A 21,489-nucleotide genomic window follows, 5' to 3' on the forward strand; every position below is an offset into this window, starting at 1 on the left:
ATTATCCTACTCCCTCCTCTTTTACTTACAGCTTCAAGAAAGCCCAAGCGTTACGCGCGGACATTCGCCGCTCTTTTCTTTCTGTCTTTGTTCTTTCGAGTAACATCAAAGTACGGTTGCCCTCCCCGCGACGCCGCGTGTTCTCGGTAACAAGGGTTTGGTGGTTCCACTCACCTCCTCCTTTTCCTCGTTCGCCACCGCCGCTACCATCACCATCTTTTCCACCTCCTCGACAGCACACTTTCATGCATCTCTCTCTCCGTTCCCACAAGCAATGGACGACAAGGTGTTAGTCACCTCAAGGACGTTCGCTGTAATTGGGATAGGTCGGATAGATGCGTCAGAGGGGGAAGGAAAGAAAGAGAGAGAGGGAGGGAGTTTAAAGAGATGGAGGGAGGGCACGTCGAGAGTAGGAGAGTGGAAAGGGGAACGAAAGTTGTAAAGAGCGAGAGACGAGCAGTGTTAGAAAGAGCGAGCGGCGATGCGTGCGTTTCTGTAAATGGCGTCTGGCCGAGCGCGTCGCACGTCACCATTCTCTCTTTCTCTTTCTTATGGTAGCCGTGACCAGGGTCCCCGCGCGTCGTAGCTCTGGTGCATCAGTTCTGGACCGGAGGTTAAGCCGTGAGATACGCGAAAAGTCGACGCGAATGCGCGGTCACCGGTGACGTATCTTTTTTTTTTCTCCCTCCCCCCCTCCGTGCTCTCGGTCGTGGCGTGCCGCCGTTGCATTTTGCTGTAAGTGAGAGCGTCAATGTTAGTGATACACCGCGTTGAATTCGCGTCCGTGCAACATGGAAGGAGGTGCGTTGGTGCTACGATAGTGGTTTCCAAGCGAGGAGAGTTCCGCGACAGCAACGCCGCCTGTACACGGAACGAAGAGTATATCGAGTGCTATCGCCTCCTACTTCTCCTCGTCGTTTCCCTCCTCTTCTTCCTTGCCTCTACTATCAACACGCAGCCGCCTCTTCGCTTTTGTTCGGACTCGCGCGAGCTCGTTGCCATGGACACAACGGAGGCCGCAGGTAAAGACCGATTCAGGGCCAACACTGTCACAAGATAGAAGAGCGAAAGAGAAAGATAGGTGGATGGAAAAGGAGAATGCTCGTCGTGATGCGCCGTCCGGGTTTCGTCATTCTCGGTGAGAAGAGCGGACAAAAAGAATAAAGAGCGAGGTTAGGAACTGAGCAACTGTTCGCAGCCAGCAACGTAGGTGAAAATGCAATTAAGTTCCGTTCCACTCGGCTGACGTGAAACCGTGCGCCAACGCGAACCTCTGACTTAGCCTACGCGTAATACATGCGAATAAAGTGCGAAATATTACCAATCCAGCGCATGATGTGCGACCTGAAAACAAACACCGAAGACAGAGCAAGATCTAAAGAGGTAGACGACCTTAGTCTTTTGTGCAATCACGTGTTGTGGACTCTTGCTCGGTTTTTCGTTGGTATTCATTTTGCTTTCGGGTTACGTCATGTGCAGCATAGTATTTACCATTCTGATCATTGATGAAAATTGTGGAACAAACGTTCGTATAAAACTTACGATAACTATGTTTTTTTTTTTCTTTTTCTTTTAAATGGGGACATTTTGTTTGAATTGTTGGCAAAATTCTTGTGGAACACGTGAACGCGTTTACGTTAATAGAAGTGGGAAACGTGTCGGGAAAACTTGACGGTAAATGGATTGCCGTTGCTCGTCAAGGGAGTACTGTTAAATTCGGTCACGAGAGGTTGGCGCGCCCTTTTTTTTTTTTTTAGCATTGTAGATCCATAGGTTCATCTATGGTGCAAATCCTGTCGTGCGATCTCGTGGAAACCTGTTCTCTGTCGCGAGTTATTTCGATCGCAGCGATCCACGGTTTAATTTCTGCCTCGGGTGCGAGAGCATGCGCATGCGTTGCGATACGGTTGCTCTGCTATTCTCACCGAATAATTTACGGCACGTGAGCTCCACGGGATCGAACGTGTTCGTGACACAAGCAATATTCTATATGAATCAAAGATACGTATGCTTATCTCGGCGCGATGGTTAGGCGTGACCCGGCGGTATATAAGTGCAGCGTGAATAGGCAGCAAGCCAAACGGCCGTTCGTGAAAGTTGCAATAGGTCTGACAACAAATTCATTCGGTAATACATTACACGACATCCTTGCGCGTTACCGTGTATCAATTGCACATGTGTAATCGCCAGGCTACACGTATGCAGCTTAATTCCTTCGAATACAATCGTAAATGTTACGCTGTCGCATTGGCCGTATTTTGATCGTACACGACGAAGCGTTTCGTGTACAATTACAACGCGATTGTGTCGCGATGGATTTATTCCGACGTAATGCGGCACACGAAGCAGGATAATAAGAGAGCACGGATGAGACCGAGCACTGAAATTTCGAAACGCGCGGAATCTTCACGGTTAAATGTAATTCAGACCGTTTCTTGCCAGTATCGGCGGCGACTATCGCGCAAGTACTATAAGTGGCTTAGTCTCGTAATGGCTTCACCACGCTTTTACTGCCTTTCGGTAGCGCTCGGCTTTACTTGCGGTAATCATTCTTTCTGCATTCTGCCGAACGAAAGACTATTCGAAGACGCGTTAATTAGGGAGGTTATGTTTCGAATGGTCGCACCACGGCGCGCATTACGCTTCCCTTACGGTTGGGTTACGTACGTTTTGTCCTTATACGAAATGTTATTTCGCAAAAAGAGTTCATGCAAGTGCATGAGGTGGTGATTCTCAGGTGAACAAAAGAACTTTCGCTGCTCGGGTCACTGATGCAGCGCACACGATGAACAAGCCGTGCAACCCGTGCGCACGGCCGACTAATGACGTTGCGCGGCAAAGAATATCTTTGGCATTTTTATGAAGTTAGAAGACTCTTCGATAGGATGTTCCGCTACAGCCATTGCATTATGCGCATAACCATTCTCGTGTACTCTGGAATAGCACGTTGCTTGTTTCTACGGTTTCTGTCTTTTCTACGTTTCATCGGTGAAGTGTAGTTGAACGTATCTTCTCTTTCTTCCTCTCTTCTTGCAGGGGAAATGTAGTTGAATTATGATTTACCGATACAGTCCGCTGTCGTTCAGCACGTTTCATTGTTCTTGATATGCTAATCATTTTTCGTAGACTTTATACGCAAAATGGGGAATACGTTGACGGGATCAAGGGGATAAAGAGATCAGTTTTCTGTTTTATCTATGAAATACATCACTGGATACAGATTTCTGGTATATTCCGAGCCAAATGGTTGTTGCTATGTGCAGTTTCTTGCTCTTTCCCGTGCGCCAGGACGCCCGTTATTTCTTTTTAAAAAGTTCTGCTATATTTGCCTTGGTTGATTCTTTTTTTTTTAATTCTCGCGACAATTAAATTTACGCAGCGAAGGGGAATTGAATCCCGAGTGCCAGTTTCCGTTTAAGGTATGCATTCTCGCCACGCGATTATCGAATTTTTCTATAAATAACGCATTACAACGAAACACAGGTTATTAATATTAACGTTCGCATATTAAAGTGGCAATAGCAGTCGTAGCGTAGAAGACAAAAGCGCAAAAAAACAATTCAGCCGTGGTATTCGCCGGTGCATGCCAAGGGGCCGAAAAATTTGATTGTCGTTTCCACCTATGCCTCCTATCATCGGTGCCAATCAATGAGACACGTTGGGCAGCTCGCCATTGCTTATGAAGTGATCCCATCCAAAAGTTCACCTGTAACCAGCCGCGGCACGATGAACGCGTTAGCCAGCCTTACACGGTGGAGTTTGTCTTTCGACGGCGGTGCATTTTATTATGATCGAGGTGAAATCAGATTGCGAATTCCGCCGTTCTACCGTACACCCGAATAAGGCGGCGGCGCCCTTTTGATTACTCGTTAGCCCGATCGTAGTCAAATCTGTTGCTAACCGCGTTCATCGCCGAGTCGACGCTCTACGGGAGCCACCGAGTAGCGCGTCGAGACGCCCGCGCATGCAACTGTCGTCGTCGTCGTCGTCGTCGTCTTCGTCGTCGTCGTCGTTGTCGTCGTGTACGCGTAGCGACCGTGCCTCCTCGTACACGTATTACTGTATACGCTGGCCGCAGGTATATGTAATTGCGAGACTTCTAACCTACTAACTCTTTTAATAGATGTAGGAATAGATGTATAGACGCACGCTAGACGTCGTCCACGGTCAATGCTTGGCACGTGGCGACACCGGGACCGAACGTTGAATGAAATATTTTCGGGAGCGTATCCGGTTGCGTTCGCACGCACCCGACGATCGACCGGGTTCGATGTCGACTTTATCGTTACCGAATCGGATGAAAGATCGAATTTTTGCTCGGTGCATATTCTCCTATTTTTTTTATCCTGCCCCGATTGCTGTTCAATTGTAACGGAAGTATTAATGTTCAACTTAAAAGTTTGTCTCCTCGACCGTTTGCGGGTATTCACTTACTTAAATTGCAGTAAACGTGCAGATGTCGCTTTATTGCAAGAAACTTGTGCTGTTTGTACACACAGCGTTGAATTTAGGTATTGATGATTTAAATTGGATGTAGAATTACGTTAAATTAATTGATTTAGAAGTATTTTGTGCAAATATTTGAGAATTTATCGATCCCATCTGATCATAGAAACGGAACAGTTTATACTTCCATATGTGTGAAATTAACACTCAGTAGAACGCTGTTCAGTGAACTTCGTGAGATTTTCTCGTCGAATCTTCCTTCCTTCATTTCAGTTCTTTTTTACAAATAGAAACGACCGACCGAAATCGAATAAAGAAACGTGCGTTTCTCCACGTGTATTCGAAAATTTGTAAATCAAATAGAAGCGAACCATAATCAGAGTTTTCTAAAAGAAAATAGAAAAAAGAAAGGCGAGGAAAGGGGTAACAGAAGCACAGTATACAAGGTCTCTCTCCCCGTTTTTAGAACGACTAGCGTCAGTCTGGATGTTCTTCGATCATGAGGCTCAATTGAGGCGCGTCGCCTGTATACTCTAGTGGGTGATCAAACAAATTACATTATGTGGAATTGCAAGCTCAAAAGCCCATCTATTAACCGCCGTCTGTGGACTGCGTTGGTATACGTGTGTATGCATACGAACGAGATACGCGTGACGCAAATATATAGAGACTTTCGATTGATTCTGCGTGTAATAATAGCACAACGGGGTGGTGCTGCCGGGCAGTCTGGTAGTGCGCAACTGATTATGAGGTGCACAAGGCAGAATCGCCAAGATGACTCTTGTCAATTACCGTCATCGGCCACCACGTGTAAATGAATTTCCAGCTTGATCAAATTTTCATACTTCCATCGATTCGTCTCTCTTTGTTCGCGCGTCAGTCGCGGAGGTAGAACTGTGTGAAAATGGTAAAACAATCGAGACGAGTCGACGGAAAGGATATGAAAGTTATTAATAGGAGGCATAAATGTGTATCTTATTGAGAATTGTAGACATCATGTAGAACGTTACACGTTTAGTTCGCTGTTCTTACTCGTATATCATGTGCGATGCATAGTCGTTCTTCTGACATTTTGAAAAACTGTTGCGTTGATTTTAGCCAATTTTTATATTATCCAGAGATGGGCAGCTATTAATAAAGCAGCTAGGTTTTATTATCGTGAAATATTTATACCGTTAAAATTTGATTCTTGCCGCGGAAATGCCGAGGGGTCGAACGATTTTAAGACGTGAAATCAATCGCGCGCATCATTACTTATTGCCAGCGAGAGATCGATACAGAGTAATCTACATATCGAATTCCCGCAGTTTTCCTTCGATAACTCGCGATACGCGCGTCGAGGGGCACCTCTTAAATTGATACGCCGGTAAACGTCGCGACAGCGCGGTTGGTTCCGATTATCTTAAAAGACTTTCCACTTTTCTCGCGCGTGTCACTAAATCAGAAGCCAATTATGCAGCAGTCTAAGTGATTGTGCGTGTCACCGTCGCGATCGTGCTTTAACAGGTATGTTCAATTCGATACGCGCTGTCCTCGAGGGGAGGTTAGGTTCGTCATTCATATATATATATATATATATATATACGAACAATAAATATTTTTACAGTTATACCAATGTTTGCTGTTGTAGTATTGGGGCACGTATAAAATTTAACATCGAGAGACGACAGAAAATATAAATAACGTTTATTACGAGTAAATACGTTTAGTATGTGTTAATCGCATCGCGATTACATCGCATTATACACATATATCATAACGACTGACTTGAAGTTTATACTTTTTAGATTTACTGGTTGTAAAGGCATGGAAGAACTAATGTTTCCTTTTCCAAAAGAATTTTAAAGAGTAGTTTAGTTTCCGTCCGAATAGTTTGCTGTCTCGCATTCGAAAATAATTCAGAGTATCGCTTCGAGAGAAGGCGCATGTGCATAGGTTAGTTTCGAAGAGAAATCTGCACGGGGTTCAACAAGTTTTCACAGAAATGTCCGGCCATTGTGCCATTCAATTAGACAGCAATGCGAACACTAATGCGATGAAAAAGTGTTAGATAATTGACGTTCAGTGGCACTTTGCATTATCGTACGTCTAATTGTATTAGCGTCGTCAGAAAATTATTTTACGTTTCCTCCCGGGCGACTATTTACACGTAGCGCGCGCAACGCTATCGATTCTGTTACCAGCTCGTGATTACGCATCGTCTCGCGTCGTTCACGCATTTATTTGTGGATTTTCATTCACCGAGTACTGTTAAATGCTAACTGTAACTTATTGACGTCCTTCGTCGTTGTCGCCGCCGTTCGTTTTTTCTCTTTCTTTTTTTTTTCTTCGCTCGCAGACGACAACCAGTTATCGATTAACTATTACAGCCAATGAAGAAGGAAAAGAGACATTATGCCGTGCGGTTACCGCGGCACATCTGTAGAGCGAGCAGGAGATTTATTATGTAATCGGTACCTCGTCTTGGGACATGTCGTACGAACGATTCCGTAATCGCGCCGGTTATCGAAACGATCGAGCTTTGATTGTGTCACTGATCGCGAGCCCGATGTTATTTTAAAATACGAACCGTCGGTTTACTTCGAAGACGTGGTTTCGTCGAGTCGTTCGCGCGGCTTTTCTCCTTTTCAAAACTCGAGGCACATTCCAACTGATTTTTACGCGATCTCCCGAAATGCTCCGCGGCGATTGCGATCTTTGAAATTGACCATTCATTTAAGCTGCGACCTGTTGAATCGGGACTAAATTTCGAACAGAAATTCTGCATTAGAATGCGCGTATTTCGTAAATATTTATAACAATGGAAATGTTTGAACGTTGGTAGAATTCCAATTTTCCTAATCTATGCTTTAAAGTTTGCTGTATCGTACTACAATGAAGTGCACAAGTACGATCCGACATTTAAACGCTTCGCATGATTTTACGCTGCTAGAGTAATTGTTGCAATACCTCACAGTCATTTAAGGGATGATTTCTAAGGCGATCCTCAAGTAACTTCTCCACTCGTGAGTCAGCTCGCTTCGGCTTCGTTAATGAGCTGTTAATGAAAAACACTGACTCCTACTTGCGCTCTGCGATTGGTCAGTGTTTTTTCATTAATAACTCACCTTAAGAACTACCTCTTGGAACGTTCAAGTATCGAAACGCATTGTTTAGCGATAACGACTTATCGTTGCTTGTTGTATATTTATTCGGATTGCAATTGATGAGAATGAAAATTATCCCAGAGTGTCTGAATGTCCTCCATACTCATTGTACGTGTATGTTTTCGTTCCCATGTAACGTACGTATCGTTAATATCGGTTCTATGACCGACGTGAGCTCCCCGGTGTGATTTGTTGCTTCTTCAGTTGTCGAATAAATGAATGTACGTCATATGCGTGGTCAGTATTCAATGAACGTAGGTCGTCGACGACGGCGATTACTCATTCGCAAGTATTATCATTACCAGTCTGACTGGAGCGACTAAACCGCCAGTCTTCACCAGGTACTTACTGCGCTCGCGAATTACGCTCACTGATACGATTCTGTTTTTCTTTTTCTCTCTCTTTCCGTGTCGTAGTACGATGGTGCAGATAATCGTTCGTGATTATCATCGCGTTGTATCGATAAGATTCTCTTTTTAATCGATTATCTGTTGACGAGTTTCATTAAAGAATTGGGCATCGAAGTTACGTTCATTTCAATCGAGCATGAATAATTTTTAGTCCATTCGCAACGTTTCCCGGGGAATAGTAATTCGGGTATAAGATGTTATGTACATATTCGTTGCAATTTAAATTACAAATCAATTTCTACACACTCGACGTTTGGTTACGCGTTTTTACCTTGCTCGCGTTTGTTCAAATAGCAGCAGATTTCGATTTACTGTTGATTCTTAGATTATTTAGATTATTAGATTTGATTCAGTAAAATTGTATCTACGATAAGATAATTCGAATGGGGCGTTGTTGCAATTTTTATAGCCTTACAGGAAAATATCCACTACCAGCATTATATATTAGTTACTTGCTGATAAATGAAAAGATAATTAAATAAATAAAAAAAAATGTGTTCTCACATGTCGTGATGTATGTAAATAGAGTTTATCATAACGAGGCATTACTTACATGTAGTGATACATATATTCATTAATTGGATGAAAAAGAGGTAATTGTAAAAAAGAATAGAAAAAGTTAATGGATTTATGTTGAAATATGTAAAGTGAATCATGATTTTGAAAGTCAGCATCGTATGTCTTATGTGTACAGATATTTACCTTAAAACATATTGTTCTTTGCTTTTACAACAGGTAAACATCATGACAGTTGTAATAACGTAGACGCGCAATAAATATAGGAATAAAATTCTCCATACCGTGTCATAAAAAAAAGTGTGTTGGGGGAGTCGTAAATTTGATTAACATTGGGTTAGATAAATGTTGCACAATGTTGGTACTTTAAATTCACCCTTCTGTAGATCAAATTCATCCAATTCAACACCAAGTAGTAAGAAATCGACAATTTGATTCAAACAGGTACAGATATTTCTTTAAAAGTAATTACCACTTCGTACTTGATTTATAATTATGTAATTAATGATATGTACATATGTGAAAATGGTGTGTAAATATAATTTATATATCTTAGTTTATATATATGCACACATAATCGTTCTACTGTAGTAATTGCTAGTAACTTACAGAGTTGGCGATAGTCTTGTTGATATTTGCAGTTTACCATACATGCATATTACACACGTTAAAATATGTAATTATGAATTACATAATAAAGAAATATACTGCCTTTAATGAGTCGGTAATTCCTTTTAAATAAATATCCGTATTTTTATGAATGAAATTTTTTATTTGTTACTACCTCGTTTATGCGAGGTGTTTCTTTAAGTAAGCTATTTAAGCAGAAGCACTTGATTTGCAAAAGGACAAATTTGATTTGCAAAACGGTGAATTTAAAGAGCCAGTACTACAAAAGTAATTTGAATTGTATGAAATCTCATTATCACGTAGAATGTATTAATCTATTTCGAGAAAACTTTTTAAGTGATACAGTTTAATGATGGACCATATGCACAATTAACACGTTCCGGGCTAATTTATATTAGGGAATAAAATTAACTTTCGTATATCTACTGTTAAACGATACTTGTACGATACAGAGCACCGTACATTATGTCAATGAAAAAAAAGCTGCTCTACGTTTAAAATGTGTATAAAATTTCAAGTGTAACGAAATAGAAGCAGCCAGCCTAAAATGGTTGATTTCCTATAGAGAACGCGTACGCGCATTCCCATAGCATCACTCTGAATCTTTGTGATAACTTTATTATTGATGTTCCATTTAACCAGCAGAGCATGCATCAGAAAGATACAACGTTTTAAATCATGAATTAGCTTAAATCCATTCAGCCCACATATCCAATAGTAAATAACGTGCATACACTCCCGGCAAATGCCGTTTAATCACGTACACGGTACTCCTTGAAACAATGCGGCGGTTAGGGACGTCATCTATCCACGTAGCTAGAAAACCGCGTGCGTATCTGGAAGTGGGTATGTTTGTATTTTTCCAATGGAGGTGTATGTGTACATTTTTATACGTACATATATACACATATATACATATATATTTACGTATCACGTAACTACATTATTCATGGACGCGTGCATGTGCAATAATATTATATTTATGTTATATACATATGGATTACTCACACTATTGCTGCACGTACACACACGTACGTACAACTATGTAATACAAAATACTTACGCTATTACTTGTTCACGCGAATGAGTTCACGTTCACTTTTTCTGAACTCTCTTCATTCGCCATGATAGAGAAAATAATGCTGTACGTTGAATCGATTGAAAATCAGCGGTGAAATTTGTCAAGGGAAAAGGTCCGCGTGTAATCAAAATCACGCGTTACTCTGGGTAACTCTGTTAAAATAATCTCTTCGGATAAAGTGTCGTTTAACTGTTTCTCGTTTGACCTCTCGAGCGACGCGCATTTTTGCGAGAAAGGTAAAACAGCGGTTCGGTATCGGTCCTATCAAACCACTCATGCACGTTACAAACATATGCAGACCAGTTGTGGCGGTAAAATGAATGTCTAGCGGTGTGCACGTGACCCGAGATCGGCCAATAGGCTGAGACCCATTCAACACTGCTTTGGCTGCAGTGTCGTATCTACTTGGCGCATTGTATCCCGTATTCAAAGATAAATATGCGATATAGTCGATAACGCGTCTACTCATTGAATTTGTCCCGTGAAATTCGAAAAACCGCCCCCTCGTCACACCGTCCCTTCGTTCTCCGTCTCTCTGACCAACTTGCCCTCGTCGATTTATACCATTCGTCATCTAGCTGCGCGAAATCTTCCGTTCGCAGTTCCATCGTAGCCATTCAGTCAGAGTTTAATTCCTCCTAGTGGAAATGTACTTCTTGGTCGGATAAGCCAATTGTATCGCCATTTTTCCCGGCAAAATACACGTGAGATAGATAATAGATATCTTGCTGGATTTATCGTGTACAACTTTGTCGAGATTGCTCGACTTTCGCATCCTCGCCTTCAGTGTAACGCGGACTCGCGATAGCTTCGGCTGGAAAATCCAGACACTTTTACGTTGGTGCACGTATGAGAGTTGCAGTTTTTTGGTGTGGTAATTAACCGAAATTGACGTGATGTACTTGCACGTAGTATTAAAGAAACGTGTTGAATTTTTCACTGCAACACTATTGCACGTGTAACTTGGTTGTGATGAAATTAGTGTCTTATTTCGATCGAGGGATATTTTTTAATTAAAATACAGTTCAATCATTCATAAGGAACCAAGGATATATATTAAGAAACTACAAGAAAAGAAGTTCTTCCGTACTCGATATCTTTTCACTTGTAAGTTCTCTTTTACTTATATCCAACTCCGTTAATTTCGCGATAACAATGAATGTAACGAACCACGATAGCTTCTGTAACGCTCGAATAGCCGTGCATTGATCGCTAGTACACATTAATCAATAATTTAACTTAATTAGCTCTAACTTGTACTCAATGGTGAAACAACGGAGCCATAGTTTCCTTAACGTTCGCTCGTAACTTGTTAAACTGTGATAGTGTTCGGTAAAAATTTAATTTCTCGCTGCGATCCGTGCTCTGCCGGACTCGAGGATAACGCACGTCGTTACTTCCCTTCGAATTTCTAAGAAACCTTTTTCGTGTCTCACGTGGAGTCGGTGAGAACACAGACCTATCCACGTGAAGTCCCATAACGAGGTTACGCCATTCATCGACAGCGCACGAAAGTCTATGAAGGGAAATGCAGAAGGGGAGTTGAGTCACTACAAGGTACTCCACAGTACCTCATTGATAAAGTCTTTACCGGACGTATTCTACCTTTGACAGAGAATTCAAGTGGAATTCATATAACCGTTTTCTAAATGACCTTTCTCGAGCAACAGATTTTTAAATGCCGCGGATTGATACCACGGCCGCGAGATGACAAATCCGTTCTCGAACGATCGGGTCTCTTAAAAGCCTTCTTCGCGTGTATAACGCACTCCACGACGTTTCGTTCTGCAGATTCTATTTCATTTCATTCGCAAAGCGTTTCGCAATTTTCGTGGATCATATCTGTTCCCGCGGTAGGAATAATTTAAAGGCAACAAAAGTTAAAAGGGTTAACAGGAACTTGAACGCGCGATTGTGCAGTATTTGCTAATTCCTCGGTGAACCAACATCATTTAGACGTTATTGCCTTTTTTTCTTTAACCAACCAGTTTCGCGTAAAGCCTACATTGTACGCGTCGAGGTAATAAATCATAATTTTACGCTTAAGCAAACAGCAGAGTAGAAAACTGCAAAATTACTGGGTAATCCGTGGCGATTTAGGGAAAGTGTGTTTGATTGTTGAGAGGAAACGCGTAAAGAAAATGTTCCGACGCCAATGAGATGCACGGACGGCTGTATAGTACAGCTAGGTGTGTGCGTTGCGTGTGTACGCATGCACCGAGTCTCTCTTTCTCTCTTTTTGTTTCTTACGCGCGTTGTACTTGCGCGCTTGTGTACGGATTGTGTACAGGGCTGTAGTCATGGAGACAACGCTTGTTTGAAAATTTTCCTAATCAAATTTTATATCAAAGCGATCGACAATTATATACGTGTCTGTATCGCGGGCAGGCAACGATTTATTTAGAAACGATCGTGCATAATCGCGCCTGGATGCATCGTAGCATGGACAATCGTAAAATTACGATTATTTGTTCTACGTTTGACCAAGAAACATTCTTGTTCCACCAAAACTCTAATATCGTGATTATTATTGTTCCCCGTATTCTTTAGGGGTTATTATTGTTCCTGGTATAATGGTGGTATATATAGTATAATAGAAGCTTCTATATATATTCGTTCCTGCACGCTGCTACTTCTGCGCCCAGTAAATACAGTGCTGGACAAAAGTATTGGCACAGCATGATTGTTATGATAAAAATGCTTATAACTATGAAACAAATTGTTAAAAAGGAAAAATTTGTTTACACGTTTATTTATTTATTATTCTAGATTATTATTTAACAGAAACAGTAATATAAATAAAGTGATATGCGAAATAATAACAAAAACATATTTATTGAGCGTTTTAAGCATGGACAAAAGTATTGGCACAAATGATTGAAAGTACTTAGAAATTAAAAATTAATATTTGGTTGGCCCTCCATTCCTCATGATAACTTCCTTCAATCGTTTTGGCATTGAAGTTACCAATTTTTTTGTAAAATCCGGCTCTATATTGTTCCATTCTTGTAAAATAATAGCTTTTAATTGGTTTTTGTTTGTTATATTATATTTTCTAATTTTTTTTTCTAATTCATTCCAAACATGTTCGATGGGATTCATGTCTGGACTCTGGGGTGGGGTATTTAATGTATGTGCGGTATTGTAAACGATCCATTGTCGTACAATATAGGCAGTATGTTTTGGATCATGGTCTTGTTGAAAATAAAAATCACGCGGGAGATTTAATTTATTAGCACTTTTAAATAAATTTTCCTTTAATATATTTAAATATACATATTTGTCCATAATCTCATCTATGAATACTAATTCGCCAACCCCAGACGCTGCAATGGAACCCCATACCATGACTCCACCTCCTCCATGTTTCACAGTGGCTTGTAAATGTTGTGGATCCATTTCCGTATTTGGCTTTCTCCAAACTAATACTCTGCCATCTGATTTAAATATATTAAATTTAGTTTCATCTGAAAATAATACGTTATTCCAGAATGTGGGATCCTTTTTTATAAATTCTTTTGCAAATTCTTTTCTCATCTTCCGATTCTTCTTGGATATGTATGGTTTCCTTCTTGCGACACACGCAGAATATCCCGCATCTTTTAACACTCTCCGTATAGTTTTCGAACTTACTTCTTTTTTATTTTCTTCATTTAACTTTGCTCTAAGTTGTGATGAGTTTAATTTACAATTTATTTTCACTTCCTTTACAATTTTCCGTTTTTCTCTAACTGTTAACTTTGAGGGACGTCCACTTCGATTCCTACTTTTGAAATCTGATTGATTCTCAAATCGTTTTACGACACTTCTAATAGTGAATCGACTTCTATTAACACTTTTTGCTATTTCACTATAAGATTTTCGCATTTTGTGCAAATTTAATATTATTTTTCTCTCTTCACTTGTAGTTTCTTTCCCTCTTCTTGACATTGTTGCTTGTTATATTTCCTATGTTGCTAATCGACTGAACTTAAGGATGACTGTTAGAAAAAATGACTATCAGGGAATCCCCTACCTATACCATCAAGTGACAATCGGATTTTTTTCGGAGAGATACAACTACACTAAATTTTGTATAATGTGCCAATACTTTTGTCCATGCTTAAAACGCTCAATAAATATGTTTTTGTTATTATTTCGCATATCACTTTATTTATATTACTGTTTCTGTTAAATAATAATCTAGAATAATAAATAAATAAACGTGTAAACAAATTTTTCCTTTTTAACAATTTGTTTCATAGTTATAAGCATTTTTATCATAACAATCATGCTGTGCCAATACTTTTGTCCAGCACTGTATGTATGCACGTGCAAGTGTGTGTGACGCATGAGCCTTCTACAAACGCTTACGCACGGGATACGAGAGGCTACTGTTACGCCAGATGTCTACTATGTCTCTACGAGGCATGCGTAGATTTCAATGTATGCTCATGACACTTGACAAAAAAAGAAAAAGGAAAAAAAGAACAAGTGTTCCGGTTGGGAATTTCCGAAAAATTGAATCGTACAATGATGGACACTTTTCAAACGTCTCAACGTATGACCATTCATACGTTATAAATCAGAGCGTGAATGGATCGATTTTCTTTCCCTCACAAATTCTTACAAATAACATTCCTGGCGGTTTTGGCAAGAGGGTATAGATTGAGGGATAATAATAGAGATTGGTATGTTTATAAAAAATAGATATGGACATCGTGTCTCCCTAGTATTCACTTCTGATTCGTGTGTTGTATTATTTGACGGATTTGAACGATGAATAATGATGTTGACTTAGAAGTTGCTACGTCTAGACAAGCAGATGATCACCTCTCACGAACAGTTTGAATATCTTGAGCAAATATTTGTAGTTTACGAATAGTTTGCAAATGCAGTCGGAAGTATATAATTATCGCATTTGTATATCATTTTAATAAGGTCGAAATAAATAGATAGCTGTAAATGTTATTTCCGTTATTACAGGAAATTATACTATTCTTCTGTCTCCTTAAAAACTCGATCAATGTGAGTTTTATTGTGCATCTGTTGAACAATCTTAAATTTACGATTAATAACACGGTGAAGCGTGAGTTATTAAATATGATAAAAAGCATTTCACAGCACATAATATGACGTATATAAACGGTTTTATATAGTAGCAACTTCTTATGTTCTTTTTATGCAATGCATTGCGCTTTTTTAAAATACTCTTTTTTACTCCTTGCACATATTGAACATCGTGTACTTCAAACTTTATCAAACTATTGATCATTACTTAATGTCGATAAATTAGTATGCGCTGCTTGCTCGTTAAAGGATGGGTCAAAATTATGTTCCGACAGTGAGCACCAAGAATAGAATTTCTTACGTCTTTATGAACAAAGTTCAGATGATACATTTAATTGTTTTCATATTGATTAATATGAATATTTACGGTGTAAAAATGTATCGTATACGGAGAGAGATACAACTGTACGGAAAAATTCTTCTGAATAATACAAATTTCTATTAATCTGTTAACTAAGACATTTGATAATCTAACGCTTGGCCAACTATTATTGAATGATAAATCGTGAGTTAATTCTTGCGTCGAAAACAAGCGTGACTATTAATGTTACCTTCCTACGCCTATACCGACAAAGTTAGGAACAAGAAGCTTCACCGATGAACAAGTTTATTTTTCAAATGTATTTTTCTCTCTATATTAGTTTATTTAGAGTTAAATATTTCGTAGAATATTTGGATGAAAAAGTGTCGAACAAGTGAAACGTAACGCGCGCGCATCATTGTTTAAAGCAAAAGCTGGAGTAAGTTTAAAGTAAAAGAACGGGTGGATGTTTGGTATTTGTTAAAACGGTGGCGGTACAAACGTAAACCCACGGGTCCGCGGGGAGCGTGAGGACGGTCCTGAGGCTACAGTCCGTCGGTAGTGTAGCGCGTTGAGCAGTGTGCGTAGGTGTGTGCTCCGGGTTAGAGGGTTCCACATATATACGAGCTGGCGCACTTCTATGAGAGATCGTTTCGTACGGTAGGTTCGCCAGTTTGGTCGAGTAAGGCAACGGTGAGTCCGTGAAGTAGCACGTAGGGAGTGTGAGTGAAGTAGCGCGGCTGTCAGTGAATGCGCGCGCGTCGTCTCGGCTGGTTCGAACGGTTCAGTGGTGTGTACGCAGCCATGCGCGCGTACACGTCCGTACGCGGCCGACAAGATATGAAGTAAAGGCGGCGGCGGAGGAGGAGGACGAGGAGAAGAAGGTAGTAGTAGCAGCAGCAGCAGCGGTGGTGGCAGTGGCGGGTATGGTGGTGGTAATAGTAGTATGGTAGTAGTAGTAGAGTGTGTGTGTGTGTGTGCGTGTTGGCTGCTCGGTTATATGGCTCGACAAGTCGCAGCCAGTTCAGTTGAGCAACTGAGCCTGAGTCCATACGTGTGCATGCGACGAGAAAGAGCGAGGCGGAAGGAAAGAGAGAGGGATCGCGTGTGGTGCGAGTGAGAAAGAGAGAGAGAGGGAGAGAACGGACTAGTACGAAACACGTACGCTCGACGGGAAAGATGTCAATAATTCGTTTGGTTCGCGTTTCTCTCAACTATGATAAGTAAGAATATCAGGGAGCGTGCTCCGATGAGGACGTCATGACCGTGTCGCGGTATTGTAGTCGCCATCTCCTCCCGGTCGGTCGGTCGGTCTACTGTGACGGATTTTCGTGACGCGAAGTGCACGCGCATTCGCTCGAACGAGCCGACGAAAATTACAGCAGCAGCAGCAGCGGCAAGGGCAGGATATAAAACCCGGGTCGTTGTGGCGGCGGGGCCGATAGTTGCTGGGGATTCGTGTCGATTCTTAGGTTGATCGTCAATACTCACGGCATAGGTGACACGGCGGAGTGACACGGTCTACGAGACCGCGACGACAACACAACCACAAACCGACGACTGCATTCACAGCCCTGGCTCTCTCTATACGTGTGTGTTGCTACGCGTGCGCGTGTGAAGTCGCTCCGCGAGAATGTTCTTTTGTGTGCGTGTTATTCGTTTGCTCGCTTGCTCGCGTCCGTTCGTGAGCTTCCTCGTGAGAACACAGTTGCGTACCGAACATGTCTGCGTGCCAGTGGTGTACGTGTGTGCACGTGCGCGAACCTTTTGCATTGTGTGTCAGTGACTCTCCGTGCTCATGGTGGAAGTAAGTGAGGTAGTTTCATCGCTGTCACGAGCATTCACTACCTGCCCTAGGAGTCTTACTATACGATGCCTATATCGTCTCTCGTCTATTTATACGACGACCATACACGACTCGTACTTACCTCTCCTCCCTCACCTTTTCTCGGTCACTCTAATCTTCTTTCTCTTTAACCCCCTTTTCCCCTCTTTTGCTCTCTCTCTCTCTCTCTCTCTCTCTCTCTTTCTCCACCCTCTCTCCTCCTTCCCACAGTTGCTCGCTCGCTCGCTCACTCTTCCTTCCTTTCTTCTGCTCTCTCTTTCTCTCTCGTAGTTTCTCCGTCTCTGTTTTGCATTCAGTCCGCCGCCCCACCAGGTTTCCCCCCTCGTATCGGCTTCCTTTCTCCCGCCTCTCTCCCTACGTCTTTCTCTTCTTCTGTCTCTTCCCTCGCCTCGTGACGACATCCGCGAACGAGCAAGCGACTCGGCTCGACTCGAGGCGACTCGAGCCGAGAGAGCAGCGCGCCGAAGTCCGTCGTACACCCTCGTATCCGTACTTACGTACACGCGGAATGTGCTGCCAGGAATTCTCTCTTACAATGGATTTATTGTGTTAGTGAGTAACAGCGACGTGTGCGTGATAGTATATCGTGAGTGAGAAATGATCAGAAGACACTGACCAGAACGACAACGACGGGAACCACGACTAAGACCGCGACCACGACCACTACTACGACGACGAGTACGACGACGACGACGAGTACGACGACGACGACGACGACGGCGACGACGACGACGAAGACGAAGAGGACGACGAACAGAAAAGAACGTGCGCGTCCGGCTTAACTCACGAATCAAGATGGAGCTAGTAGACGCGGTACGTGAATTTCGTAAATTCGGTGTGATTTTTAGTAAGAATAGTGCGGCTAGTGTGTACGCCATGTAAAACCTAATGCCGCGATCTCTCCTCGCGTTTGTCGTCAGTCGCTCGTGCTACGTTCTTTCCTCGTGGTTTTCTTTGTTATTTTCGTGTCTCTGATTCGCGCGACGTTTATATTTTGCTCAACACATTTTCGTGTCCCTTTTTTTTTCTTTGCCAAACCCCGATTCGTATCCTAGAATCTGTTCTTCCATAACCTTTCACGTTCCGTTAAGCGTACATAGTTCTCGACGGATTTAATCGGTCGTTTTGTATATACATATATACATATATATATATATGTATATATAGATATGTATACGTACAGACTGATGTTCTTTCACTTTATCGTGTCTATTGAGGTTTTCGCCTAAAAGTGTTTTGTGAAAATCATCGAATACGTTTCCAGAACCTAGACGATAGTGCCTCGTACGTATTACATTTGGCTTATCGACACGATACGATTGATCATGCTGCGGCGAAACTATCTGAATGGAAAGTAACTCTCTCGGTGACTTGGGATAATAATTAAACCGAATGGTTCTGCGCGCACAAAAGAGCTGTAAACGCAACCAGTGGGCAAAGATTATCAATTCGCTGTAATCCTTAAATGGTGCTGAGCCCTAGTAAGTGTTGCGCATACTATCTCGAACCCTAATTTATACCTACGTGAGAATATATAATAGTTCTTCGCGCGTATTATCATTCTGAAACGCGTCAGGCGAGGTTTGCGCTCTAATATAGAATTTTGTGCGATACATCTTTTCTGCGAAATCTGTATCGAAGTTTACGCTCACGTTGGTTTATTCTTTAATACTTGGTAAAAATAATGTTTATCGATACTCTATATTTAGTTGCCAAGAACCATTAACGTAGAATAGTTTACTGAACAAAAAAAAAATATATCGATACGGTAACAGTTTTTAAGATTAATTATCATTGTTATTTATACACTTATTACCGTTACATCAGTTTTCTACGAGAAACGCTATCGTTTCCCTGTACAACTTCTTTATTTAGTTTATTACTGCCGATTTCTATTTGACATTTATACGCCTCGTACCTTCTGATTTGCGTACGTCTATCGTTCGTTGTTATTATAATGGTCCAAAGATCGTGTTTAACATCCCCGGCACAGATTCTATTCAGGCTAGGCCGAAGTTACGATACGTTCAATTTAATTTAGACAATTTCGAGCGGTTCGTTGCTCGGTTAGCGAGTAATAATAAAGCGGCGAAGACATTCTCCGTTTCGTTTTTCAGTACGGCAATCATTCGTGTTCCATTTCAATGACACAACGCGTCGATCGTTAGTCGAGTTACACAATTCAGATATGCATTTATATCTTGAACAGAGTTGTACGAATTAGTCGTTAATTGGCTGTCTGGAGTATCGCGAGCGTTAAGATGAGAACGTATTACGATACTAGCCGCGTTTACCAACCGATCTTCCTGCATTCGTCTTCCATCAAACGTCGTGACTGGTGTTAAATTTAAATAAGTCCACTCTATAAACTTGATCTTAATCGATCCTCATATCTTGCTTTCCGTTATGATCGTTTTAATTTGAGGAGCATACACGCATATGCACGAACATTTTCATCTTTAGGCTCTATACATATTTCTCGTTTTACGAACGCCCAGGAAGATATCGATACGCGTATTTGATTGTTCTTTGATCGTTTAGATTCTCGTTGGCAGTAGAAAATTTGATGGATAAATCAGTTTCGTGTAGGTATTTCTGGTAAATGATTCGATTATCGTCTACTTATTTCGAATAAAATTAACCATTGTTCTTGAATGTCTCGAGATGGTCTGATTGTGTTCCATTACTTCTACAAGTCGATTGATTTATGCACCATTAATTTTCATCGTGTTTTAATTTAGCGATGTCGCTTTTTACATAAACGTATGTTACGAAATATACATATTTATGTTTTATTCAAAGGCGATTGTGTAGATTGCAATGATACCAGGCCGAGAAGCGTTGCGTTACATTTTTCCGCGTTTCCGAATGGCCAGCGAAGAATATAATTTTCACCATCCATTTGATGTACGATGATTTTGCGTGTACGAGTGCGTTCGCATGATACTCGTGCAAGATACTCGGACGAATTGCACTTGAAGGTGAAAAACTTTTGAATGTATGCGCACGCATAATTTCATATGGCGGCGAGTTACCTAATATCGTCTAGAAGAAGTTAAATAGCTGCTAATTGAACGGTGATTGAAATTTTTCTACGCGATTTATCTCCAAGTACGGAGATATTGCTCGCGTTTCGTGTACAGCATAAATCAAAACCCTTGAAATCTATCAATTTTTAATTGACGCACGAGAAATACGAAACGTGGCAGAGATCATGTCCTGGAAAAGTGACCAACATCTTTTACTCGTGAAACGTTGATTAATTTATGCATATATCTATTTCTGAAGTCATTCTCATGTATGCTTCTTTATCTATCGCTGCGTAAATGTTTTTTCATCAATTTTTCTTAAGCTGAATTAGATAGAAAAGATGTTTTATATACGTACTGGAGGAATTCAGTTAATTTTAGTCGATAAACGAATGTGTCGTAATTTCACTTGTTACAGATACAACTACTAGCGAAATGGAGAAAATTATAGTTAAAAAGGTATCGAGAGGACACGTGTACCGATAAAAGAGAAACCCTATTTTCATTGAGAAAATTACTTGAATCGACTACATTTCTCAAGTGTGTTATCGTTAATTAGATAATACTGCTAAGATTCACTGAATCATAATTCCTTTTCTTTAAATAGTCGATCACGTGACGCTGCAAATACAGCTTGTCTTCCTACATGTGTTCAGGCATTAATTCGGCTCATAACGGATCAATTTTAGTGTTTACTTTGCGAGATAGAACGACTGGCGATATTAGAAACCATTATCCTATTCAATCGTTTATTAATCACAATATATGCTCATAATTAAACGCTCGTCTTAATTTCACATTAGATTATTTCAAGCAAAAAAAAAACGAAGAATCTTTTATAGTCCGTGATACCATGACGTAGGATGAACCACGACGATAATTAAATTACAGAATTTAGAATTTTACAAAAGTTTGATCAAAGTTAAAAGGAAGATAAGGAATGAGAAATTTCGTGCACAATAATTATTCATAGAAAAATAATGATTAGTGTAAAATTAAAAAAATTCTACTCTATTATGACTCTCATAGATATTA

The 21,489-nt window shown here is 40.8% G+C and overlaps 2 protein-coding genes across 15 annotated transcripts in view; both read left to right on the forward strand.

Annotated features, from left to right (window-relative positions):
* Nucleotides 1–735: 735 nt before the first annotated feature.
* On the forward strand, nucleotides 736–19,767 carry LOC143423110 (uncharacterized). The gene is made up of 2 exons (XM_076894199.1): nucleotides 736–1,022; nucleotides 19,635–19,767. Exons 1-2 carry the CDS (start codon nucleotides 752–754, stop codon nucleotides 19,688–19,690), a joined length of 327 nt encoding a protein of 108 aa, XP_076750314.1. The 5' UTR covers nucleotides 736–751; the 3' UTR covers nucleotides 19,691–19,767.
* Nucleotides 16,194–21,489, forward strand: part of Cic (Putative transcription factor capicua) — a 41,025-nt gene continuing 35,729 nt past the window's right edge. For 3 of the 14 annotated variants that reach the window (XM_076894190.1, XM_076894194.1, XM_076894193.1), the window contains exon 1: nucleotides 16,527–18,238. The gene's annotated coding sequence lies outside the window, so the exon portion shown is untranslated. Of the gene's footprint in view, nucleotides 16,464–16,525; nucleotides 18,239–18,689; nucleotides 18,907–21,489 lie in introns of those variants that run through there. The other 11 variants (XM_076894195.1, XM_076894192.1, XM_076894196.1 and 8 more) reach the window with 9 other exon arrangements.

The sequence above is a fragment of the Xylocopa sonorina genome, chromosome 4, assembly GCF_050948175.1.
Source record: "Xylocopa sonorina isolate GNS202 chromosome 4, iyXylSono1_principal, whole genome shotgun sequence".
Taxonomy (NCBI): Eukaryota; Metazoa; Arthropoda; class Insecta; order Hymenoptera; family Apidae; genus Xylocopa; species Xylocopa sonorina.

Bases quoted from the DNA above. Each gene is read 5' to 3' on its own strand.
- LOC143423110 (XM_076894199.1), top strand. From the start codon at position 752: ATGTTAGTGATACACCGCGTTGAATTCGCGTCCGTGCAACATGGAAGG. The intron at 1,023-19,634 runs GTAAAGACCGAT...TATCTTGAACAG, and splicing joins GGACACAACGGAGGCCGCAG to AGTTGTACGAATTAGTCGTT.